This window comes from Oreochromis niloticus, linkage group LG11, assembly GCF_001858045.2.
Source record: "Oreochromis niloticus isolate F11D_XX linkage group LG11, O_niloticus_UMD_NMBU, whole genome shotgun sequence".
In the NCBI taxonomy this organism is placed as follows: domain Eukaryota; kingdom Metazoa; phylum Chordata; class Actinopteri; order Cichliformes; family Cichlidae; genus Oreochromis; species Oreochromis niloticus.
The window spans coordinates 34,237,691-34,264,961 of record NC_031976.2 but is presented as its reverse complement, the minus strand read 5'-3'; the positions used below and the strand labels follow the sequence as shown (position 1 = coordinate 34,264,961).

The 27,271-nt window shown below is 39.3% G+C and overlaps 1 protein-coding gene across 7 annotated transcripts; it reads left to right on the top strand.

The window, feature by feature from the left end:
* The first annotated feature begins 256 nt into the window (after positions 1-256).
* brd2b (bromodomain containing 2b) lies at positions 257-13,952 on the top strand. 7 transcript variants are annotated; one of them, XM_013268409.3, is made up of 12 exons: positions 257-412; positions 3,452-3,740; positions 4,083-4,232; positions 5,200-5,344; positions 6,188-6,351; positions 6,600-7,100; positions 7,319-7,447; positions 7,579-7,812; positions 7,920-8,170; positions 8,346-8,662; positions 10,899-11,024; positions 12,334-13,952. In XM_013268409.3, the coding sequence occupies exons 1-12, from the start codon at positions 381-383 to the stop codon at positions 12,462-12,464; spliced, it is 2,469 nt and encodes an 822-aa protein (XP_013123863.1). In that variant the 5' UTR covers positions 257-380; the 3' UTR covers positions 12,465-13,952. The 7 variants fall into 7 exon arrangements, with proteins under 7 accessions (XP_013123863.1, XP_005472914.1, XP_013123864.1 ...); XM_005472857.3 differs by having other exon boundaries at positions 258-412; positions 4,083-4,220; XM_013268410.3 differs by having other exon boundaries at positions 258-412; positions 4,083-4,220; positions 7,579-7,824.
* Positions 13,953-27,271: the final 13,319 nt, after the last annotated feature.

Genomic DNA, 27,271 nt, shown 5'->3' with positions numbered 1-27,271 from the left:
TCCAAACTCTCTTGAGGACAAAACATACTAATCCTTATAGACAGAGAGGCGTTAGCCTGAAAATTACAGCAATTATTAACGCAGTGCGACGCCAGATAGCTCATTACTGTATAAAAAATCAGAAACATACAATATTTTCAGAGTACAAGATGTACAGACTGCTCTGTTTGACTGACACCTGCTTACAGCCAATTATAGCGCAGAATCATCGTCCACGTGACAGGAACGACGCGGCACTGCCACGAGAGGGGTTTATATAGGGTCAAGCGGAAGCGCTTAGTCGCCATTTCATTGCGGAGTTGGTCGCTGAGCATTTAGTGGAAGTGCAGCGTCAACAGCGGCGAAAAATTGGATCGTAACAACACTCCGCCCTCATCCCAATGGAAGCCGCCGTCAACCCACCTCACGACAGGTAATGTCCGCAGTGTTTCGGGTCAAACTGACGACATTTGCTGGGCTTTGTAGTCCGCGTGAGGATGGGAATTATATAATAAAAACCATATTGTTGCTACGGTGATGTTACCGTTAGCCTCCGAGTAGCAAAACAGCGCTAGCTCGTCAGCCAGTCTTATGATACAGCCCGATTACGCTAGCTTTCACAGCAGACTATCAACTCTGCACATATTTCTGAAGTCCTCTGAATCTTAATATTTGCACACTGGTTTTGTGGAGCCTCTATCCCGTTTTCTTTAGCGTTTAGCTTCTAATTAGCAGGCAAACGACAGCTGCATCTCCATCGGCTAGGTCAGCCGGGTGCTCCCCGCCGGCTGGCTGTCTGTCTGTCGTGTCATTCATTGCTCATGCAACCTGCTGTCGCTAATGTAAAACAATATCACATAAGAAAACTAGTTATAAATAACCGGTCCACTGTTCCCCTCTCCCCCCCACAGACACAACCTCTGCTTAACTGCAACTTGGCAGTCCCAGGTGTATTGTTATATTTATAAAGCGCTGTTGCAGTCTGTCGCCGCTAGCTCGCAAGCTTAGCTTCCAGCTCGCAGCTTCTGTGCTGGTGAACAAACGCCCTGAGACTGTGGCAAAATGGCTGAAATTGCCTGATGGCCCGAGGGTTTTATCAGATTTTTTTCAAAATTCTTTTCAGAGCATTGCTGTTTAATAAATGTGGCGTTTGTGTCTTTTTGGACCCCATATGCCCGTCAGTTATTGGCTTCTGTCGTTGTGAAGTAGTGTTTACAAACAGCGAGGGCGGGGCGTCCAACCACGCGATCAGCAGCTGGTGGACTGAGTCTTTGATCAGTTTGACTAAGGCTATGTCCACACGTACACGGGTATTTTTGAAAACGGAGATTTTCCGTTTTCGTTTTAAAAAATAATCCCGTCCACACGTAAAGGCAGAAATGAAGGAAAACGCTGCTAGGAACATGCCAAAGCAGCAGGTGGCGCTATATTCCTAACCGTGTAGAAATGTTGGCCAATCAGAAGTCTAGAAGCCTCGGTGGGAAATAGTAAACAAAGCTGGGGCATAGAAGCAGAACCGAGTCGTATGTGTGGAGGGACAGTAACTGTGTGTGTATATGTAAGCATTTAAACACTGCAGAGAGGACAATTAACAGTAACAGTATTGTAGAAATTCATTTCATCGAAACAACAACGTGGCGCACACTGTGACGTCAAAAAAGGCGCACACCTTTGACGCTGCGTTTTCTCCGTTTTTCTCGTCCACACGTAAATGCAAAAACGGAGTTTTAGAAAATATCCACCCTGGCCGGAGTTTTTAGAAATCTCCGTTTTCACTGACCGAAAACGCCGTTTACGTGTGGACGAAAGGTGCAAACGCATAGAAAAATCTGCGTTTTCAAAAATACCCGGGTACGTGTGGACATAGCCTAAATAATAAAGACGGGTTGTTTAGCCTACGCTATGGGAAATTTGTCTCTGTTTAGTAAAAACAGAAGCTGGTTAAATGCAGGTTCAAACACTAAAGCCATAATAGTCACATGGAGCCAAGTTGATAATTAAACGGTGTTTGCGTTTTTGCACAAATTTAGCGACTCTAGTTATATTTTCTTTTACATAATCTTGTGTTCATAACTCATTTGGAGAAAAATGGGGGGTGATGGAGGATTAACCTTTGTGATGTAAACAGAGTTAACTTAGAGTTTGTTTAAAAATATCTTAAGATTAGGAATTCATTATGCACACAGTAAGGCAAGGCAAGGCAAGTTTATTTATATAGCACAATTCAACAACAAGGTGATTCAAAGTGCTTTACAGAGACATTAAAAACAAAAACAAATAAAAAGCAGTAACCAAGTTGGATCAAAATTGAATATAAAGAAATCACCAGGAAATGTTTTTGTTCTCTCTGTGTGTTTATTGGATGTATATTTGGATGATTTTTTTCCCCATTTAATTGTTAAATGCTTCAAACCACTAAAGTAAGTAGAGCTTAAAAACATTTGCCTGGAAATAGAAAAGTTCTTATGTTTACTACTCGGCAAATTCCTTTTTTTCGGCACCCTTAATGCTGTTTAGTAGTTGTGCTGCTGGTATTCTGTTTGATGTAGAAAACCAGCTCATAGGCTTAGCCATTGTTTGTGTGTCAGTAGGGCATGTGTGTATTAAGCTGTGGTGCTCAGATGGAGGTGAGAAAGGACCGACTTTCTGTGTCCTTTAACTACATGAACTAGGCGACCTCTGTCATCTCACGGTGCATTGAAAAGTGCTCTTTGTGGAACATGGTGTTGTTGGACTACAGCCAAACTGGAGATCATAACTTGCAGAGATGCTGATATCTCCAAAAGATTGCTTTCTTTTTAATTAACTCTCTTAAGGCTCATGGGGGAATTTGTTCTCTGCCCTGTTTATTATGGTGCATCTCCAGGGGAGACCACAATGCTTGTGTAAGGCATTGATTGGTGTATCCTCCATTTATTCCTTTGTGTGTGGGGAAAACCAGAGGAAACATTTTATCTGGAAAAGATAATCATGTTTATAAGTACTTATCTAGTGTGTCACTGTTGTTCGTCTTTCAGGTTATTGTTTATAAGATTTATCTAGCTAAGTACCACTCTTATACTTTTTAGTAGATTCTCTGTCATAACTTGGTAAAGTGAAACGGTCAAAACATAATGTTCAAAGAAACTGAACTCAGAAGAGTTTGGATAATGACTGCCAAACTTCTGAAGATTATCCAACCTAACCTATTGATGAAATCCTGGTTTCCTAGATAACCATTGGAGGGGGGGTCTTTGTTCTTTGTTCTTTTTTCTCCTTTTTTGTCTTTCCCCACTCCTACCTTAAAAGTTTATTTACAGCCAGCCAGCTTTTTCCACATGAGGTATTGAGGTAGCATTTCTTTACTTCTTTTCCTAGTGATGTGAATGCAGTCTTTTTTGTTTTTTGTTTTTTGGTTTTTTGTTTGGTTTTTTTGGAAATCATTGTCGTTAATTCTTCTCCATCTTGTGCTTTTAAATCTTCCTCACTTCAGCTCTCTGGTTGGGTTGTCCGGTGGTATGATGGACCAACACACAAGCTCGGGCAAACGCATTCGTAAGCCCTCCCTGCTGTACGAGGACTTTGAGAGCCCCTCCCTACCCCACACAATGCCCCAGGGTCCCCCTGCCCCTCCACAGCCCCCAGTGAAGGATCCCACCCGACCAGGCCGCATGACAAACCAGCTGCAGTACCTCCAGAAAACCCTGATGAAGTCTCTTTGGAGGCACCACTTTGCCTGGCCTTTTCAGGAGCCTGTGGATGCCTACAAGCTTAACCTGCCGGTGGGTTGAATCAAAGTGCTTTGATAAACCACTCTGATTTTGAATGTGTCTACTTCCAGATGCTGAGAGAAATATCCAATATTCTGTATTATTTTTTGGCTATTATAAATCATCCTTTCTGGTTTGTTAATAGATGATTGTATTTCAGTTTTTGTTTTTTGGGTTTTTTTTTTTTTTTTTTTTTAAACATATTTTTAACATCTTGGGACCATTTTTTGAAAAGGTATCCACACTTTAACAAGTAAACAAGTAGGATTGGTGTTTCTGTAGAGCCATAAATTGTGAAATTAAAAAGTTATTAATTTAAAAAAAAAAATTATTTATTTTTTTTTTTCTTCCAAGGATTACCATAAAATTATCAAACAACCCATGGACATGGGGACCATTAAGAAACGCTTGGAAAATAACTTCTACCGTAGTGCAAGTGAGTGCATCCAGGACTTCAACACAATGTTCACCAACTGCTACATCTACAACAAGGTAGGTCAAAAGGTAAAAAAACACATTTTTATACATGCTATTTGTTCCATTTTAATTGATATTTGTTCCTTTCTCACAAGCTAGCATTCCCTTTGGATTGCATTTAATAACACACTGATCTTACACTGAGCAGGCGTAGAACTGTGTTATGTCAGCTCAGAGTGAAAAAATAAGTGTTAAAGTACAGTGTTTAATGATTTCTAGCAAACCAGTGGGGAAATCTAGCAAGATTTGGTGTCTTTAAAATGACTTGATGAAAGTTGTGTGTATTTTTGTTAATGATCCAAGCAGAGGCACAGACATTTTAGAGGCTTTTTTTTTTTTTTTAAAACCCTTAACCATTTCCCTTAACTTTACACAAAATGCCCTGTGATTTCTTTGCTATCCTTTATAGCAAGAGAACATGTACTACACGTGCTCCTCAGCATAACTTAAGGGAAGCAAGGGAAAAATTTAAAGTGAAAGACAAAAGGCCTAATGACTGCAGAAATGTGTTACATGTAAATAATTTTGCAAAGCAGACTCAAATCAACCTAGATATATAAATTAAGCAATGTCTTGTGTGTAACAGATTATTTCAGTGATTATACAAACTTACATTTTGCATCAAGTCGTCTCATAGATAACCATATGAAGTGTCTTAGCCTGGGATTTCTTTGGTGATTGTTAACATCTTTATGTTATGTATATTTATGTAGGTTGTTTAACAGTGATTTAGTTTATATTATTATTTATGAAATGTAAGCATTAATCTTAGGAAATTCTTTTCAAGAATCTGCAGTTATCTGTTTGATTTATTTACACATAACAGTCAAAGGGATGATTTTAAAATTGTATTAATGTTCCTGTCAGTCTGTTAACAAATGCACAAAAAATACAAAACCTTTATTGTTAAACTGAAATGAAATTTATGCAAACAATAGTACGTCTTATATTTTATTTGTGCTCATGTGTCACTTTTTTTTATTTATTTGGTTAGCCAACAGATGACATTGTGCTGATGGCCCAATCCCTAGAGAAGATTTTTCTTCAGAAGGTGGCCCAGATGCCCGAAGAGGAAGTTGAACTTCCTCCTCCAGCTCCTCGGAACAAAAACAGCAGGGGAAGAGGTCGTAAATCTTCTGGTAAGTTGGGATGGAAATTGAGAACTGGTTCCTGGTAGTCGAGTTCTTCAGAATCGCTAGTCTGCTTGACTTTTGATCCCACTTATCAGTTCTTCTACTTGCTCTACAATTAGATGATTTCAGTTGTCGGAGGAGGAGAATAGCTGGGCAGTTTACTGCAGATATGCTGGCGTGAGTGACCGTAGCCTCAGGTTTATATGGTAATTATGAGATGGTGCGTTTAGGGTCATTTTACAGAGTAGGATGAAAGTAATGTTATGAGTAGCATAATGAATTACTTCCTCTGAGTAATTTAGGTAACTTAGTCATTACTTTTAATAAAAGTGTTCTGTGTAATATGTGTAATACATTACTTTTTTTGAGTAATGACCCAACATTGATCACAACAAAGAAATACATCCAACAAGTGCAAACATTTGACCACACGACGTACAATTAATTTGCACAAATGTAATGTCTTTGATATGCTGCTTAGCGATGGTGGTACTTTCAGAGCCAAGCTTGTGAGAACCCAGAATTGATCAGAAAATTGCTAAGGAATCATTAAGTTATATCGACAATGGAACCAGAATCACTAAATTCTTATCCAAAATTCCCATTTCTACCTGCAAGTGTGAAAACTTCATACAGTTTCATATTGTCTTTATTCCAATTTACTGCTAAAAACTAGAGCATTTTGTTTTAGATATGCGAATTTGTATGAGCAGTATTTTGGCAATTACAGATGTTAAGATGTATTTATTTATTTGCAGGAAAGTATTATGAAAGCAACATTTATGATTGAAGTGGTGGTGTTGTGTAGCTGAATTGCAACTCTTAAATTTAATATTCTTTATCTACCAGCGTCAAGGGCTCAGCAGGTGCCAGCAGTATCCCAGTCAGCCTACTCCCCCTCGTCCTCAGACACGGGGGATTCCATGCTGGCCAACTCTCCCCAGACTGTGCTAACTAAAAGCCTGCCACCAGCTAACATTATGGGTTTGCCTCCTACACAGCCCACAACCAAGGTATGTAAGACAGAATGCTGATTAGAATAATTTGCATATCTAGAGTTTAGCATGCAAAATCGATGTTGAAACACTGAAGTTCCTTTTTAACAGCGCTAAATGTAAAAATAAACCTTCCTTTTTTTTCCTTTTTTTTTTTTTTTTTTTTTTTTTTTTTAAATTTAGTATTTCAGTTGTGGGGATTATAAGCTGTGTAACAAAGCCACAATAAAGTGATCACAACAATTTCCAACTTTTTCTTTCTATAGAAGAAAGGTGTAAAACGTAAAGCAGATACCACTACACCCTCTACCATGGGCTTCACTACTGTGGGCATGTCAGGAACACCGCACATGGTGGGTTTGGGGAAAGGGGGACACGGTGGTCAAATCCATGACACGTCCATGCACACAGTCTCCTCAATGGGCAGCATAAGCTTGGAGACCCCACCTGGGATTGGGCTTGTCAGGAGTCCTGGAGGTCCTGTCCTGCTGCAGCCAATGATGGCTGGCACTGGACGCAGAGTTGGCAGCGGACGCCCCATCAAACCCCCCAAGAAGGACTTGCCCGATTCTGTTCAGCCTCAGCCCTCAAGGAAGGGAAAACTCAGCCCGCAGCTGAGGTACTGCAGTGGGCTGCTGAAGGACATGTTATCAAAGAAACATGCTGCGTATGCATGGCCTTTCTACACACCTGTGGATGCAGCTGCACTCGGACTTCATGACTATCACGATATCATCAAGTGTCCTATGGACCTCAGTACCATCAAGGTGACTTTAAATGCGTGAAAGTGTGCTCGCTGTACTATAATAGTAATATTTCTTTTTACTAAACATAATATGTTGAAAATTTAAAACACAGAAGGAAGAATGGGGAAGAATTTTAAATGTGAATGTAAAATGCAGTGAGGGAAATAAGAAAATCTTCTATTAAAATCTAATAAAAATGTCCATTTCCTGTTTTTTTTTTTTTTTTTTTTCCCAATCAGAGGAAGATGGACTGTCGTGAGTACAGAGATGCTCAACAGTTTGCCAGTGATGTAAGACTGATGTTCTCCAACTGCTACAAGTACAATCCACCTGATCACGATGTTGTGGGGATGGCACGGAAACTACAGGTGAGCAGCAGTTACACGGACCAGGTGCCCTCACACAGGCCTTTTCAGTTATATTTGCTACTTTATTACTCCCTTTCCTCCTTTCTTACCATCTAACTTATTTTTGTTTTTTATTTTTTTTCATGCCTCAGGATGTCTTTGAGTTCCGTTTCGCCAAGATGCCAGATGAACCACACATGGAGCACACAGCCATGTCCATGAGTGGGCATCAAACATCCTCTTCATCATCTTCCTCCTCCTCCTCCTCCTCCTCTTCCTCCACCTCTGAGAGTGAGCCTAGCAGCGAGAGTGAGGAGAGTGAGAGCAGCCCAAGCTCAGACAGTGAGGAGGAGCGAGCACATCGCTTGGCTGAATTACAGGACCAGGTGTGCACACAAGTAAGATATTGAGTAGCTACTATTGAGGTATTGGAGGGTCTTTGTTGCACTAAACGTGGAAACAAAAACGTCTTTGATTTGTATATTTTTCTCAGCTCCGAGCCGTGCACGAGCAGCTAGCTGCTCTCTCCCAAGGCCCCATCGTCAAGCCCAAGAAGAAAAAAGAGAAAAAGGACAAAAAGGAGAAGAAGAAAAAGAAAAAGCTGGAGAAGCGAAATCGAGGAGTCAGAAGCAGAGCAGGCTCTGAGGAATGGAAGATGCCCAGCAAGTTGAAGAGCAAATCTGCCAAAGCTGGTGGCTCCCAGGCCAAGAAAAGCCAGGGGAAGAAGAGTAACAAGAACAGCAAGTTAGTATAAATAGTGAACCCCCCTTGTTTTTTTGTTTTTTTTTTAATAACTTGATCTCATCTTCATTATCCTTCCTTTTTGAGGTTTAGTGACACAAATAGTTTTACTGTTCAACCAGTTAAATGTTTTGAATGTAAAACAGCTGATAGCTGTGCTCTTCTCCTGTTATTTCAGGACTTCAAAGAAGCCTTTCTACCCTCCACTTGCCACTTCTATGTTACCACACTATGACTCGGAGGAAGAGGAAGAGATCGTGCCCATGTCATACGATGAGAAGCGCCAGCTAAGCCTCGACATCAATAAGTTACCAGGCGAGAAGCTGGGTCGTGTGGTCCACATCATACAGTCCAGGGAGCCCTCACTGAGGGACACCAACCCTGAGGAGATTGAGATTGACTTTGAAACACTCAAACCATCCACACTGAAAGAGCTCGAGCGCTACGTGATGACATGTCTGAGGAAGAAGCCCCGTAAGCCGTATGCTGAACAAGGTAGATAAAATTGATTTGATTTGATATACCTTTATTAGTCCCACAAGGGGAAATTTCATGTTAAGGCTGCCGACCTATTGCACGCAATGGCGGCGCCATCTTACCCTCCGACCATACGTACATTACACAAAAACATCACATGGGGAAGACAGTTCAGAGAGGTATACATGGAAAAGCACAACATGAGGAAAGATGACCACCAAGACCAAATGACCACCAAGATGACGCTAGCATATTCCTATTTAGTAATATCTTGGATGTTTTTGTAATTGACAAGTTATTGAGTGTCAGAACATACTATCAGTACTCAACATGTGGCATATGTTAAAGTCTGTAATGGCTAAGTACATCTTAGCATGTAGGAAAAAATAGACTGTTAAACTTGGAGAGTAAAGTCGATGATGAAGAAAGAATCAGTAGTTTTGACTCATGCAGCCACACAGGGGGGCAATTGTATATTCTTGTTAAGGGCTGATAGCCACGTCTAGGCCCAAATGCCCCTTCAGTTCCCAAAGTCAAACAACCTGATTCCTGAAAGTTAACAGTATAGCTGCTCTCACAGTTGATATAATCAAATTCTTGGAAAGAAGCTTTACAAGGCTGAGTGGACACTTTCTGCCTTTGCATTTCTAAAGTATGTATTGTACTGCTGTAACTAAACAAGTTTGCAATTGGTATTACATTTATTTGACATCAAAAACAAGAACCTAGCAGTTTTTTTTTTTTTTTGTTTTTTTTTTTTTTTTTTGTTGTTGTTTTTTTGTGGTTTTTTTCTCCTCTCCACCTTTATTTAAACAGATATATCTCATCAAGACACGGGGTCTCATTTTCAAGAGTGACCTGTTTTAGATATCCGTACAATACTACAGCACATTAAAAAAACACTATAGTCATTACACTTGATAGAACCAATTAACTGGAGAAATCCAACTTAAAAAAAAAAACAACAACAACAAAAAAATGGTAGCAATAAAACATAAGAACAGGAACAGCCATCCAGTGATGGTTTCTCCACTATCCTTGGAATTTATTTAAAACCCTTCAGTTAAGTTGCATGGCTTCAGATCATGTTGTAATTTGTTCCAAGTATAAGGATCATTGTAAGAAAATGCCTTTTTCCCAACCTCTGTGTGTACTGAAGGAACAGTGAATGTACTAAAAGCTTGTGAGCGGAGGCTTTAGATACTCTGCTCAGGTGACACATAGTAAGTTACATTCACTGGTAGTAAACAAATTACTGACTTATGAATGAAAATCTACCAATGCAACAGTCTGCAGGTGGAGTATGAAGTACAATGGTTAGTAATAGTTTTACATCCTATGATGAATCTCAGTGCTCCATGATAAACAGCATCCAACATCTGTAAAGAGCTAACAGGAACGTTCATAGTGGTTTGTGCTAAACAACAAACGATACATAAGTAGATGTATAGAAAAAAATAAATAAATAAATAAAAAATTAAGAACCTTAATCAGTGCCATGTAAGTTTGGACGTGGAAACGGTGGTATACTAGTTTTAATGCAGGAAAAATAACAGTTTTCCTGCACAAAAATATCTGGTTTTCATGACAATGGTGTGTAATATTTCCCTGACTGGGCTGACAAGAGAAATAAAAATGTAGCAGAGGATTACGCCTATCTGACAGGCATGTGGTTTCGTTTAACCAGTTTAACCACGTCACCTTGGTGTTGCACTCAAATCTTTCTATCTAGCGCCCTCCTTCATGTCTGTCAGTGACAGAGAGGCTAGGTTTCCTCTTGACATTAAGTTCTGCATTGGTGTATTTGATTAGTTCTTTGGCTACACAGAATGAAACCTTGACTGGGAAAGGCCAGAGTCTATGGAGACAGACTTGAGACTGCAAGTCTTAATTTCACTACAAAGCATTTCTTTGTATGTTATAACTTCTCTCTGCAGCAGATGCTAAGCTAAAGCACCAACAAAGTGAATAGAAGTAACTAAAGTTGATGTTTTCTCCAAATATTTGATGCTCCCCCTGGTGACTGGGCACAACTAGAGCATGTAGATATGACTGCAGAGCTCAGTGTAGCGCTGACGTATTACCAGAGCACTACTAAGCTGCTACTTAAAATTAGTAAAGAGAGCAAGAAATTTAATTTCTGTTTAACTTAAAAGTACTCAGTACTGACTTATTAGTGGTGTGACACAGTATACTTACCACTGTATGGTCCCCACCTCTGTAACAACCTTTTTATCATCTTATATTGCAGCAGCAAAGAAAGGCAGCATTGGCAAGTCTAAAGAGGAGCTGACCTTGGAGAAGAGGAGGGAGCTGGAGAGGAGGCTGCAAGATGTCAGCGGACAACTCAATTCAGTCAAGAAACCCACGAAACCTAAAGGTGAGCTCTCACATCATCACATTTCTGTGTGGATGCAAAAATGTCTGGTTTTCAGAGCAACTCACAGTTTCTCTAAGTTACTCAAATACTGTGCACTTCAATAATTCAGCGAAGATGGCACAGTGTTTCAAGTGTAGAGTTGGCCTTTGCTCCCTGTGCGACTTCCCTCAAGTACTCCAGACATGCATGTTAGGTTAAATAGTGATTCTAAATTAGGAGAGACAGAACTGTTGGATTTGACTTGTAGTCCAGTTTGTGTAGTCGGGACAGACAGTCTATTCATATAATGCTATATTTAGTAACAAACTACAGAAAAAATCCCCCTGAGATGTAAATCTCTTTTGGTTGTGTAAATCTACAGTAAGCCATCATAGTAATATGCAACGCCTCGTGTGTGAAGGTTATCTGCATACCATAATGGACTTTTATTTGAGGAACACCCGTTTTCTTTGTATTATTTTATGGTCTTAACCTTACAATAACAGCCAACTGATTTGGCGCTATATAAATACAATTGAATTGAAAATTGAATTTCATTAAAGTATCTTCTTCTTTCCTGCTGCTTAAAGATTGTATGAAGAGTAAGAACATTCATCGGCCTGCAAATGCATTAGTAGCAGGGAGGGATTAAACCGGGAGCGCAGATCAGAATGAGCGAGAAAAATGGCAAAGTATTTAAACACCATGATTGTGTGCTGAAGCGGGATGCACATTATTAGACATGTGTGCGCCTGTACCCCCACACAAGCAGGAACTTAGAAAGTGTTGAGCTAAAACATACCTTTTAAACCATGTGCACACACTTTCTAGAGCGATTCAAGCCTATTATGGTGACGTTTAGACTATATTTAAGGCTGTACATCTTAAGGTTTTTTTTCCTCTTTTGATTTGCAAAAGAGGACATTATGTACAGCTGGCTTTAGATGGAAAGTTGGTACTATTTCTGTGTTTACACAGATTAAGTTGTGAATCTAGAGTTTTATGCATCGGGCCCCTGGAGTTTATCCATCTTTCTTCCCTGCCTGTATTTGAGTTACAGCTTTAACTTCTGTTTACATGTTATCCCCTGGCCATTATATCACATCTGGCTATAAATGGGCTGTTCTTTTGTTTTAGGAAACTTTGGTTCCAGTGGTTCGCACTTTCCATCACTAGACTGTCTGTAAAAACCTGATGAAATTTGTGAGGTTTTGCACATATGGGCTGTGTTGCCAAAGAAGCTGAGACAAAGACTTCAGGGCTTTCTTCCTTTTTGCCTAAGCACAGGTGCATCCATTAAACATTGTTCTCTTTGCCATTTTCTCTTCAGTGGAAAAGCCGAGTGCAGTGGAGACTCATGCCCAGCCATCACGCCTCAGTGGAAGCAGCTCCAGCTCAGACTCATCCTCTTCCTCATCCTCATCCTCTTCCTCAGACAGCAGTGATTCAGACTCGAGTTGAGATTGTTAGCAAAAAACTAAGAAGTGAAACGCTAATATCTCAGGGACTTGGGCTGGCCCAGGACACATCACACCCTGAAGCGATAGTTGGCTGAGATTGAACACTACAACAAAAACACTCCAAATGGACTCCTGTAATCCTGTAATGTTTTGAATGTTGGACTGGGGGATGTGGAACAATGTCTTTGTGGATTGTTGTAGAACCCAAACACTAAATGCCTTGTTCTCCCCTTCCTTCCCTTTGTAAATACTGTACAAATTTATGTTTCTTTTATAAAGAAGATTTTTATGGGGATCCCTGAAGAGGGAGGTGGAGTAATAATTTAAAAAATTGATGTGGAAAGACGGGCCTGACTGAAAAATCTGTTTGGCTGGCCTTACACTGTCTCCTTTTTGGTGAAGGAATGGAAGAGTGTCATATTTTATTTTATTTTTTTTCTCCTCCCACCCACATTTCCTCAGATGTTACTGGAATTGAAACCAGCAACCTTTTGGTCTCAAGCCTTGCTTTTCTAACATAATTTTAGATGAACCCCTAGACTCAGCCTTAATGATTGTTCATAATGGTTACAATATTTGGAGAAATCCAATACTATGTTCACAGATCTGGCAGCCTCTGAGCTGCGTTTAAAAGCATGCCTATGGGATCGTCCATATTCAGGTCAGAATTTAAAGTTTGAGATTTAGATTTCTCTGTTATGTTTACATAAGTTCTCAGTTTAACAATAACATTTATGCTGCAGTCTGTTTTAGTACAGTATAGAGTAACAGTTTAATGTACTATAAATACAAAGTTTAGCAGCTAAGATAGATATTCATTCAGTTTGTACAGTTTTGTGGCTGCACTGTTCTCCTAAAAAGCCACCAGCTATTTTAAGGCCGACAAGTCTTATAAACACGTCTCTAGCTGAACTCATTTCTTACAACTTTGACGTTTTCATTCTTCATTACATCAAACAGTAACTCGAGTGTGCGTCTATTTCTGAGCTGAAAGCAAGCTGCTGAATGTTATCATGTTACAGTTTCTAATTTCCATATTAATTTCCTGAACATCTGAAGTATTGCATTACCATTTCTTGCAGACCTCTGTAGCACTTGAAAACACTGGCTGCTCAGCGCTGACTGGAACAAATAGTGACGACTGATTAAACTGAAGCTGAAAACAACACGTTTCCTGTAAACTGATAGGAGAGCCCTCATTGTACATGCATAGTTGAAGCTGTTGATGAATGTTCAGTAAAGATATGCTTGTATATAATTCAGCCGTATTTGCTGTTGCACAAACTAATGTATTTCTGCTGTTTGATCTCCTTTCCCCCCTCCCAGTTGCCCTTTTTGCTTTTTTTTTTTATTTTTAAGAAAATAACATGTTATCTCTCATTCCAGTTAGTTGTCTTGGTTGTTTTCTGAAGAGGATTCACATGCTGCCTCTCAGAAGCAAACCTTTCATTTGACAGGTGTTTATTAAAAATAACTTCTGTAGAACAAATGTGAGTTGTGGGAGTTTTGCTTTGAAGCTTGTTAGCTACGCAGCTGCAATAACTGCATATGGATAAAGTTGATCAGACAAACCAAAAAGCTTTGGGAAAGCTTTATTTTATTAATTATTATTAATATAAATATTTATAAATATTTGATTAATAAATATTTTATTATTTTAGTTTGTTAAGAGATGCGACAATCGGTGAGCAACAGTGTGGCTTCACGTTTTAAGAGCATTGCTGGTTTGGGTAATGGACAGGTTAAGAGCATATTTGTGTGACAGCATGACAAGATTAATGGCCCCATGTGGGCTATGAACTATAAAGTTAGATAGCGGTTTCTTTCTACTAATATATTCTGACATTTAGAAGCTCAGCATTAATAACAAAGAAATTGCTCCAGCAGGTGGCAGCAGTTATTCATATTAAAATCTCAGTGAAAACCAACAACTGGTTCATGTTAAGACGGTCATCTCCGATTCCACTGGTACCCAGTTTGATATTAGGGAGGGACGACCTTGAAAAGGTGAAACCTGCTCTGTTGGTTATTTTGAAGCTCAAAAATACCACAAGGTGTTTAATGTGTTGCCAGTGATGCTGATTAATTGCCACCCATAATGATGCTGGAGCAACTTTTTATATCAGAAACCTTTAAAAAAAAAAAAGAAGCAGCAAAAACAACACATGTTTTTGCTGAAATGAAGTATGCTGTGAAAAAAGTGAGTACATGCTGTGGTCAGTTAAAATTTACCAGCAGGGGCATTTGCATCAGTTTTATAACTAGTGTTCAAGAGACTTTTTGAATGCCTCTTGTTCTAAAATGTTACTATTTTTATCCATTTGAATATTTTCCCAGCCAGGCTACATCTGAACAACAGAAAGCATCATGGTTGGTTACCTGCCAGTGTCTAATGGAGCCAAAAACCATGGCTGCTAACAATTTTTGGAGCAGCTTGGCTGGTGTTAATAAGTAATGCTCCACATTATTTGAATTCTCAGCCCATATTTAGCTCATGCACAGACACTGTATTCCTCACAAAAGCTGCTTTAAACAGCTCGACTGCACACAAATATATGTAATAATATCATGTAATATCGTATAACTGCATGCAGCACTGTAGTGTGGTGGTTAGCACTGTCACCTCACAGCAAGGAGGTCCTCGGTTGGAGTCCAATGATCAATTGTTTTATGTTGATCCTATCACCCGTAGGAAGTCGTGTGTCCTGAAACCTTGCAGGACAATGGATGTGTGACCCCAGACTCGCAAAGACTCATATGTGAGGAGAGAAAAGACTTCATTTGGCATCTTCTCTCATCTCTTTTCACTCTCTGTGTGTTTATAGATCATTTTGCATTTAATCTTTAATAATGAGTTATTATTAATCTCTGTCTCTCTCTTTCATAGTGCTTGTCTAATCTTCCTGTCTGCCTCCCCAAACCCCCCAACCAGTCACGGCAGATGGCCACCCCATCCCGAGCCTGGTTCTCCTGAGGCTTCTTCTTGGGAAGTTTTTTCCTTCCCATTGTGGCCACGTGCTTGCTCAAAGGGGGTCACTTAATTGTTGGGTGTTTCTCTGTGTTATTGTAGGGTTTTGACCTTACAGTACAAAGCACCTTGAAGTGACTGATCAAATAATTTAACTTTTAAATAGTGATTTTGTTTTTCTTTGGCAAAAATTATTATTATTATTATTATTTTAAATTAGGCTTAATGTCGAAAGAAGCAACAGGAAAATGTGCTTAAGGCATCAAAAGTAAAGAGAGCAGTACAAGCACAGATACTCAAACCTCACCCAGGAGACGTCCAGGAGGCATCCTAGTCAGATGCTGAAACCACATTAACTGGCCAGGGGAGATCACTGTCATGTTATGTGCACCCGGCAAATCTGCAGCAACTGTGTGACGCTATCATGTCACTGTGGGCCAGAATCTCTGATACTCAACAATCTGTTTCCAGCACCTTGTTGGTACTACCAAACTGTAACTAATGAAGTGACCAGTGACCCTTCAATACCACTGCTGATTACAAAGCAGTAGTTCTGAATAAATGAACTGTGAAATATTAGACTGTCAGTTGTTTAGGGTTAGGGTTAATCAGTTTTAGAGATGAATTTTGTCACTATTAGGAGGAATCAGGCTCACAGTTTCAAAAGTCTTTGTGCATCTGCATTCAATATAGAACTATGATAGTAATATCAAACTTCTCGTTGTTACTTTAATTACTGTTTCAGAGTGAAAGCGCCAATGATGCAGACACTTTAACATGTGTTCTTCCACTTTGCGGCACAATGTGTTTATTTTTCTAATAAAATATAAGCAAACGCGTGCTTTGGCATATTGTGCTGTAATGCATTTAAAGTTACTGCGTTTGTCATGAACTCATGGCACACATGAAGGGAAGTGGAAAATGTTATTCCTTTATGCTGCACTGCAAGCAAAACACATTGAAATGAAAGAGGACAATTGTATTACAGAGTCTCGTGTGTGTATTAACCCTTCATCTCAGCAGTCTGTGATCACTGGCACGTTCACATAGTCACCATCAATTATCACAAGCTTTTGGGCAGATCTCTGCTCCTGCAGTCACCGCCTGACACAAATGATCAGTAAATAATGTTTGTCGTGTCTGCTTGCTTGTGTTTTAACACCGGCGCAGAATGGCAATGCTCCAAACTGCCTCTGTTCTCTGTTGGATTTATTTGGCTCAGGCCTGAATCTAATTATTTTCACAGTGATGGATGAGATAGCTGCCACATTTTAATATGGGAGTGTGTGCAGCTTCTGAGGAATGAATTTCTGTGTGCAAACCCGAAAAAAAAATCTAAATTCAACAGCTTTGATTTTGCATTAACAGAACATATATATTCAAAGGGCTAAAGTCTTTCATACCTTGGGCTTCGTAAAACAAGATCAATATTTCAATTGGACTCCACTGATGGAGCAAACAGAACAAATGCTGAACTGCAGATTGGTGTCTGGAAGTAGCAGTGCCGAGTGCCGCAATCATGGCAATTATGTTACATGGGAAAGAATCAAAGTAGACTGACGACTTTTCTGTTTGCTCATTTACATGTAAGTGCTGCTATTAAGTATTTTTAGGCATGACAACAAAAACACAGCTGTGCAAAACCAAAGCACTTGTTCACTGCAGCATGGCCCTTGCATATCCGCTGGTTTATTTATTTTGCAAGAACAGGATGGAGTTTAGTTCTAGAGCACAAGAGGGTTTAGGAATGTGATTGTATCTATAGAATTTTGCAGGAGTGATGAGGTGGTGCTGTTTTTTATGTATTCCTGTTTAGAGTATTAGATAGTTCAATAATATTACAGCCATATTTTAAAATGGAATAGAAACGCTGCACTGTAAAAGTGATTTTCTCACAATTGTGATAAACCACAGGGAAGATGACCCAAATGTAGGACACACAAAAGGCAGAGAGAGTTCTTTATCCATGCCAAGGTCGTACACAGTAAGCAAAGCAAGTCTCACCCAGGGGCAGGCAAAAGGCAAAATCCAACAAAAGTCTCAAAATGCATGCACAAGAAAATCAATTGCAAACTGAAGGAAAACAAGAGAAAATCCCTGAAAGGTTTGGGAAAAAAAGAGGACACGTAAGCAAATGTAAGACAGGAGGCATGTAGGTTGAGGCGACTGACTGGTTAACTGACCACAGGTGAGACTAATGATAGCAAAGCAACCACACAGAAGGGAAAGCAGATGAAGCCGCAAACAAAAACCGAGAACCATGTAAAGAAACAAAGAATTCCAACATAATACTGGAGATGAAAAAGAATCACAAGCAGTCATAACTTATATTTGTGTTTTATTTTTGAAATATAAACCATTCTTTTGATTTATTGATGTAATATGCATTTTTGCTTGCAATATTTCTGACATATGTCATCATGACTTTTAGAGACCACACAATTTAGCAGCATGGTATCTACAGTTTTATATTTTTTCATAATTTTTTATTTTGTTTTTAATTTCACTTTGTTTCCAGAGTGGTGTTGTATTTTGGGCCTTGGTCCAGCTCCTCGGTTCATCCTGTCTGTGAAACAATCTCGTTTTATTCCTTTTAAGCTAAGCCATCTTTCTTCTGATTGGCTGACATTCACACACAGAGGGTTTGAATAGGAGGTGGCCGGGGCTTCTGACATGATATTTTGGCTCTCGTCCAACAGTCCAAAACCAAGTACTTCAAGCACTGACCTCATTTAAAACTTCTTAACCCAGCGTCCACTAATTTAACAGCACATCAGAAAGCCTAATAAACCCTTTAATAATTGATTCTGGTTTACTACTACATACATACTACTAGTACCCATGAGTATGCCTGATGAGGTAACAAGTGGCTTCCTTTAAACACCTAACCTACCACTATTCCTTTTGTCTTATTGGCAGTGTCTCTTTTGTTTTGTTCATTTCCTGTGACATGCATTGACACAAGATATCAGTTAGCCTTAGTTTAACATTCGCCAACATGACAATGAAAGTGTGGGTTAAAAAAAGAAAAATGTTTTATTTGTTTTGCCAAATGCTTCCTCTTGGCAGCAGAACAAGGGCCTGCATTTGTTTAGCAGATGTGCAATAAAACATGATGGATCATAGTGTCTCAGTTGTCTGTGCTAAGCGATTTTCTCACTGTTACAGGTGGCTGTGTGTACCAGGTGATATATGACTATGAGAATGGTGACAGCATCACAGACACTGTCTTCTTTGTGGAAAAAACTAAACAAAAACACAACATAAAAAGCATATATGAGCCTCAGACTGTAGCTCATTATGAGAACCGGGTCAGGAAAGTAGTGGAGACTCATTCCAGTATCAAAGGAAACACAGTATATAGGTGTTTCAGCATTTTTTTCCCTCCTAAAACATTAAGCACTTGTTTCAACTGATTTCTACCTCAAAAAAATAAAAATCCCCAAATTTAGCCAGTAACAGCTGCAAAATGGTAATGAAAGCCTAAATGGACAACCCTGAGCTCTACGGATGAGAGGCATCTGGGAGAATTTAGAAATGCATTAAACCTCTTTTTGCGATGCATCAGTGACACTGACTCATCGTTTTACAGTTGATGAGACTGAACCTGCTCTAAAAATTTTCAGCTTCAGCTCTGACAAGTAGAAATAAACCACAACCTGCCCTACATCTGTTTTAGTCTTAGGTCTTGTAGGTGGCCTCTTCAGTGAATGATCATGCTTGACAACCATTGAAAAAAACTGCCAAATATATATTTTAAATAAATACATCCTGGACACAGAACACAAGGCTCTACATGCCTGCCGGTGCCTCTTCATCTGTATGATTTTCTTTATTAAAAAAGGAAGCAGTCCTTCCGTTCTGTCCATTTTTTTCATTAAATTGCTTGAAGAAAATCATTTAACCCATAATTCTCTGTCCTGACTCATTCTGCCTTGAAACATGCTCTACATCCAGCAGCTAATTTAGCCAATTTTTGCTCTAATCCTTTTTATACCTCAGTGCCTCCAAAATGTTGAGGTCCATCTGACCAAGTTGGCTTGATTACAGCTCTTTTGGATTTTCTCCTCAAAAGGTGAAGTGAGCTGGCTGAGAGGTGGGGGTCCTCATCTATGAGCTGTCTGCTCTCATTTGTTTCTCAGCCAACTGGACTCAAGGCTTTACTCATACCTGGAGCTACCACCTAAGACAGGCGATTGTGGCTCAAGAGTTGGGAGTTTGCTTTGTAATCAGAAGGTTGCTGGTTCGAGCCCCGGCTTGGACAGTCTTGGTCGTTGTGTCCTTGGGCAAGACACTTCACCCGTTGCCTACTGGTGGTGGTCAGAGGGCCCGGTGGTGCCAGTGTCCAGCAGCCTCGCCTCTGTCAGTGCGCCCCAGGGCGGCTGTGGCTACTATGTAGCTTGCCATCACCAGTGTGTAAATGGGTGGATGACTGGATGTGTAAAGCGCTATACAAATACAGGCCATTTACCATTTTCAGAGTGAAAAAGGCAGACTGACATAGAACTTTATTCAGAGAGATTAAATTCCCAAATATAAGCGGACTTATAAGTGTCTTTTTTTTACTCAAGTGTGCTTTAATTGAAAATTCAGTGATAATAGATTCATTGAAAATGAATAACAGTACTCACAAAACTGAGTTAAGTGTAGGCAATTAAACTCAGGAGCATAATTACAGGAGACTGGACAGCTTCTGTGATCTGCTCTCTGTGTTGAGTCTGCTGGTGCGTTCACGTCATGGTTATAGCTTTACAGCATTAATTTTTATCTGACTATTCAAGAAGCTCTTATGATTGTATGATTAAAAATACTAAAAATTACAGTGTATCGATTGAGATTACAGTCCTTTACACTGAATAGTGGACTTGGCTGACATTTCAGGATCATTAGGTTCCAAATTGCACATTTAAAAGAGTCATTAGACCTCCACTCACATGAATGCCATCTGTGGGAAACTCATAATTATAGTAACTCAGTGCTGATCTTAACATGGCAGTCACGAGCTTCTCAAAAGAGCCGCAGTTCACATTTTCTCCAGGAGTGGTCCCTGTTGTGTTGCCATGCTTCCACACCTACCTGCTCTCTTGCCCCTAATTCCTTCCCTACACCAGCTCCACCTTCTCACAGCCATTTTGTCTATGTGGTCTGAAATTGAAATTCTATGTCAGCAGTTGTTCTTGTATACCTGCCAACCTTTCACTGCTTCCAGCATGGATTGAGCATGTCTACGTGGTTTCTTTTTTAAATTTGTTTTCCCACACATTTATTTTGTACTCAACCTAATATGTAGTTGTCTTGAATATCTTTGTAGTATTTCGGCATCTCTGTGTAAGCAATGCTTGCTGATCTTAATAATATAATATTTCTGTCTTAAAAGGCACTGGATCAGAAAATCACATGCTTATTCTGTGACTACACTGAGATTTCACTAGGTCATTTAAATAGTTTTGCCCTAGGTGCAGTACTAAATACATGAAGAAGGCAGTTTGTTTTGGATCTGCTTTACTGCAGCTGCCAATCTCATGAAATACTGCAGTTTTGTCATAAATGCTGATATCAGAGAGATACAAAAAGATTGTGCTTTGGATTTGGTGCTGCATTATGTAGTTTGTCATAAATGGACATTTCAGGACACATTTTTTCTGCATTTGTTGACTTTGTGTAACCCGACCCAAATCCTAACAGTGGTTTATTGCTGTAAAGCTCTTACTTTGAAGGAAAACCCGTTTTTCTGAAACTTAACCAAACATCAAGTGGAAACAAAAATGAAATGTGAAACTCTTCAAATGCTACAAGCAGTCCTGGACTCCTGACTGCTCATTGTAACCAGTTATGTAATACATTCTGGTAACTTTGTGTCTCAGGTAACAGGGCATAGTTTAAGTTTGATAAACTTCTCGGAGATGAATGGCTAAGGAAGCATTGTAGTTACATAATAACTATGTAACTACCTATGTAACTATGTAGTAGTGCCTTAGACCTCTGTTTGATGCACATGAGAATAAGAACAGTGCAGTATTATATATATATCTATATATCTATATCTATATATCTATATCTATATCTATCTATATATATATATATATATATATATATATATATATATATATATGCAGTTGAGTTGCCTGACCTATACAGTGACGATAAATGGCACCGTGGGAAGGTGACATGCTGTTCTGCTGTTTCTGTTTCTGCGTAATTCACCCTCTGACATGGCAGAGCTCCTCTTTCATCATTTTTGCCAAGGACTCGACTGACATATTATCCTTCAAAAAAATGAACCACATTGAATAATATCCAGAACCAGATTTGGCTTTGTGTTATAATCATTTTATAAGAATAAAGTGTCAGACCTGTCACAATACTTTTCCTCTTAGCATAAGATTTCTGTTTCACACTGGTGTATTAAATAAAGTTGATATCATTAAAAAAACAAGAACATTTCAAAGTCAAACTTTGACAGCAGTGTAATTTTAAATATACAGCGGTAGTGTCTGATAATATGTGTACTGGTAAGCTCAGCTCAGCTGTCAACATCAGCTCCTACATAGCTAAAAAGTTTTAACTTGGTACCAAATAATCAAGTCACAGTTAATCACAAAATAATAACAATAGCAATAATGTATTGTTGTTATTTAGCTGTTCCTCTAACAGTGATGCTGTTAGAAAGTTTCTCCGTTCTGTTTTAACCACAAACAGATTTTAGACAGTTGAATATTACACAGTATTTTAGTACAGAGAATTATCACCAGACTGCAGTTCACCTTCAGCTTTATGAAGAGGGGGGAGAGGGGGGTGAGGGGTGAGAGAACCCAAACACAAGGCATGAAACAGACTAAATGAGGGAATGAATGAATGAATGAATGAATGAATGAATGAATGAATGAAGGACTTAATAAATAAATATCAGGGTGAAACAAAATTGACAATCCAAAAAGACAAGAGTGGAAAACACATTGAAGCACATGAAGCAGAAATAAACCCACACAGGGAACAATCAAACTAATGAGGACAGGCCAAACAATTACAAAGACGGGAAAGGAACCAACAGCAGGAAGTGAAACCAAAACAAACAAGACACAAGACCCACAAGACCCACAAGACAACAAAAGACAAATAAGACTCAGACTTGAATATCAACAGTAATCATAAAAACCAGAAGCACAACAAAACCAAAAAATATATATAACTCCAGCCAGAACTCAAGTATATGACAGCATGGACACAACAGGCAGATATTTTCATGAAAAACAAAGAAAAACTTCAGAGTACCAAATGGCACACAGACAAAGTTTTAAAAAAGATAAACAAAAATGATCATAAATTCACATGTGAAATATTGTATTACCTAGCTGTAAATTGTAACTACTGAATTCATGCATCCTTTTTTTATGCCTGAAGTCGTGCTTGGCTTCTTGCAGGAACTCAGTATTTCTGTGAGAAGTTATTAAAGACCAAGAACATCTAAAGAAGAGTGAACACTGGCCAGAAAAGCTACTCCATGTTAATGTTGCTCTATTACTTCTTGATATGTAATTAGGCCCCAAAAATGAATTAGCTCAAACCAACTAATTCAAAGTCTAATGTTGCTGAGTGAAATAACATTATATTCAGCTTTCAAAATCACACAATACACACATAATTGGAGGAAAACTCCTCCCCAGGCTGTGTAATTAACACCAATCTGCGGATATGACCTGTTATTTTTCTATTAGTAACAACAGCTCTATGTGTATGAACAGGTGTAGTATGAATATAAATATATGCACATGTATATACAAGTGTGTAGTCGACTAAAAGTTGTTCAAATTCAAATTAGAATCCATCTCTGTCTTTTCTTATCCTGCTCCACTGAAAATCGGTTACCAATTGTCTGTGCATGAAGGGACTTTAGGATATTTGGTGTAAAAATATGAGCATCAGTGTGCGAGGATAAATGTATGAATGCATTAAAACTTTATCACTGACAGCGGTTTCTGAAGATAAGGCCGTTCTCCTCCTTAATTCAAGAAAAATGGGTTTGTTGGGTTTTATCTGAAAACAGCGATAAGGTTGGATGTCTGAGCACATCCAGACAAGACAAACAAACTATTTAAAATATTCCTCGTGATCTCTTACAGTCATGTGAAGCTGTTGGATTGTTAGATTTTTTTTCCTCTTGACACATGTAGACAAGTGAAATTGATTGTTTTTTAAACAGCACCCAAGGATAAAGATGGGATACAGAATCCCAAAGAAAACAAAGTTTTCCATGATTTATTCTATAAAAACAACAGTACATATAGTATTCTTCTAAAGCCCTGGCATCGGAGCCTTGTATTTCCCCCTTTAGCAGAAATGCCCTCTTGTAGGCCTTATGCATAACCATCCCCCAGTCACCTTAGGTTTGCAATTAAATTTGGTTTGCAGCTAAAAATTATTTTAGCTGTGAGATGTTTTAAGGTTTTGCATGTGTTACTGTTTCCAAATTGATCACAAGATTTAAATGTGATTCAGATCCTTGCTTCTACTGGCTCATTCCATCACACTCCATTTCTTCTTTTTGCACCATTCTTTGCTTATACTGTATATTAAAGGTCAGTGTGCTGTTTAACCCCCAGCCCCGATTTCCCTGACTGGGATGAAGGTTAAACAAATATGCAGAACCCAGAGGTATATTTTTTGTCATATTTGAGTTGTTTCTTGTCCCTGTACAACCGTAGAGAGAGCTTGGTTTGCAAATGATGCTCATTCCTGGTCGGTGTAATTTTTATAGACAATATTGTGAGGCACAGCCAAGGGTTGGAGGGTATCAGGTTGTGTGGGCTCAAGATTTCATCTCTGCTTTTTGCAGATAATGTGCTTCTCCCAGCTTCCTCCTGCTCACACTGGGTGGTGTGCAACTGAGTGTGAATCATCTGAGATAAGAATCAGCACCTCCAAGTCTGAGGCCATGGTTGTAGGCCAGAAAAAAATGGAGTTTCCATTCAAATCTAGGCAGTTCCTGAGTTGCTTCCCAGAGTGGAGGAGTTTAAGTCTTGGGATCCTGTTCATGAGTGAAGGGAGAGTGGAGTGGGAGATTGACAGACAGATTGGCACAGATGTGGTACGAGTCTGTTGTGTTGAAGAGAGAGCTGAGTGTGAAAGCAAAACTATTGATTTAAAGCCGGCTCTATGTTCCCACCCTCACCTGTGGTCATGAGCTGTGGGTAGTGACTGAAAGAATGAGATTGTGGAAACAAACAGCAAAAATGAGTTTTCTCTGAAGGTTGTCTGGGCTCAGTCTCAGAGATAAGGTGGGGAGCTCGGTCATTCGTGAATGTCTCAGAGTAGAGCCGAGTCACCTCCTCATTGAAAGGAGCCAGCTGAGGTGCATGACCTACTGGGAGGAGGCCCCAGGGGAGACCAGGACACACCCGAGAGATGTCTGGGCTTCACGATGTTTATTGTGTGTTTATTTCAAGTATTTCATGTTGAGGTCAGAATTGCATCGATTGGTTTCATCATATAAATCCAACACAAATCATGTTTACTTGAGATTTCTGAAAAATAAGTGATATCAGAGTCAGAGGATGGTAAATAAGCTTTTAGGTAACTGCAGTTTTGGTAAAACGGTCATTTCTAATTATATATTTTTTGTAATAATACTATTCTTTTTCTCCCTTGGATGACATTAATGATGTTCTGAAAAGAAATAAGGTTTATTCTTAATTTATACTCGGAGGACCCCAATCAGTAGTCTGTGTATATTAAATATGTCAGTAGGATGAGGGTTAATGTTTCACTTCGTGTTCAGCTTTCAGGGGATGCGCTCAGATTATCTTCATGCTCTTTTTACTTGAATTGAATCAATGACTGGATGTAAAATGTGTTACGTTCTCTGATCTTTTGTCCTTTTGTTGGAACAGAGCCGCTGGCCCTCTCTTTGTCTCTCTTTGTGTGTTCCAGGTCTGAATGCGACAAGCAAACATCGTTCTGTTCTTTAGTCAATATCTAGATCCAGCAGCAGGTGCGCTTTGCCTTTTGGCTGCTGGGCTCCGTGCTGGGTGGTGGTTAGGTTTGGATTTTGTTGAGCATGGCTTGAAATGTGCTTCTGGAAAGTGACTTGTGTGGCAAACTTGTAAAACCTCAGCCCCTTTTCTTTTGTGTTTGTTTATATCTGCCTATGATGCAGTTGTCATTTTATCTTTAACAACCTTTTCTTCTGTTTTGTGGTTAACCAAAGAGACTATAGGTTTCTAGAAAGAGTGGGAGTGGTTATGTTATAAATGGTAAATGGCCTGTATTTGTATAGCGCTTTACTAGTCCCTAAGGACCCCAAAGCACTTTACACATCCAGTCATCCACCCATTCACACACTGGTGATGGCAAGCTACATTGTAGCCACAGCTGCCCTGGGGCGCACTGATAGAGGCGAGGCTGCCAGACACTGGCGCCACCGGGCCCTCTGACCACTACCAGTAGGCAACGGGTGAAGCCGAAGGACACAACAACCGAGGATGTCCGAGCCGTGGCTCGAACCAGCAACCTTCCGATTACAAAGCGAACTTCCAACTCTTGAGCGACGATCGCCACATGTTCATTGTTCTTGGCTTGGAGATCCCAAAGTGTATGTGTTTCTGTTTCTGTTTTCATTTCTTTAACTGTTTTTGCTTATTGTTACTTTGCTTATTGTTAAATTTACTCCAGCAGAGCTTTTCTTTATGTAATTTACACAGCCCTGCATTTCAAGGAACGGTTATAACAAGACTGATGTAGTTTCTGGGAATGAAACAAGACATGATGTCATAAACTTGCATTCTTTCTAGGGTCAACAGGGAGCGACTGCTCTGTTTTCAAAAAGATACCAGATTGTATAGGAATCTATGTGAAACCTTGAATTATGTCATGCTATATTAACTAATACAGGATGCTTTTTAAAAAAAATGATGCTACCATTCAGAGTAAAAAACAAACAGTAAAGCATTGTTTGATTTAGGGCACCACTACTTTCAGACTAATTAGCCACTATTGTATGTGTGTGTGGTGACCTCAGTTTTTCAGTCAGCTCAACCTTTTATGAAAAAAAGTGATGGACAAAATGCTCAATTCATGGTTTTCAACAGTAGTCCATAAACCAGTGAATGATGTCATGGTGGTTAGGTCCATCTTTTATAAACAGCCAGTGCCCTGAGGCAACAAAAGCAACCCCAAACCACAACACTTCTCCCACCATGGCTCACAGCTGGTCTGAGGTTGTTCTGAAAATGTGCCTACTGTTACTGAAGCCAAACAGCTCTATCTCTGAGTCATCTGTACACTGCAGATTTTTCCCTAAAGAGTTGCCTGTAGGTTCAATGACTTTCTCCTGGAACACCCTAGCCCAGTTACATTTGTGAAATCTGTAGTTTGGGGATGTTTAAAAGCCCTTTCCAAACTCAAATGCATCAGCAATGGTTCTAAGAAAGAGCCTAATTATGGGAACCTGGTTATTATTTTAGTGGATATGATGGTGTTGTGTCAGCCTTGTACAAAATGAACAGCAGTGTATGTCAACATTACTAATAGACGCTGTTTCTGCTTAGTTGTAGCAGACAAACTCTGCAGTCTATATTTGTAAGAATAGTATTTAACAGTTCTAGTCCTTGGAAGATTAACTTTAAAAATGTATAAGTGCAAAGGTTTGATTATGCAGAAATATGTCCTTATAGAGTTTCTGTTCCATGCATTCTGTGAAGTAAAAGATGAGTGGTCTGAAAGCCGAAAAACAGAGACTTCATCTCTCCAAACGCCACTAAAATCGAAATCTTTTCTTGTTCCAACACCAGCTGTTTATTCCCACATCACTCTGTAATGTTCCTCTGTAAATGATTCATCCTGCT

Excerpts from the sequence above, each read along its gene's own strand:
- brd2b (XM_005472853.3), top strand. The coding sequence starts at position 381 with ATGGAAGCCGCCGTCAACCCACCTCACGACAG. Across the intron at positions 7,101-7,318 it reads TGGACCTCAGTACCATCAAG|AGGAAGATGGACTGTCGTGA; the intron begins GTGACTTTAAAT and ends TTTCCCAATCAG. Across the intron at positions 7,448-7,578 it reads GGATGGCACGGAAACTACAG|GATGTCTTTGAGTTCCGTTT; the intron begins GTGAGCAGCAGT and ends TTCATGCCTCAG.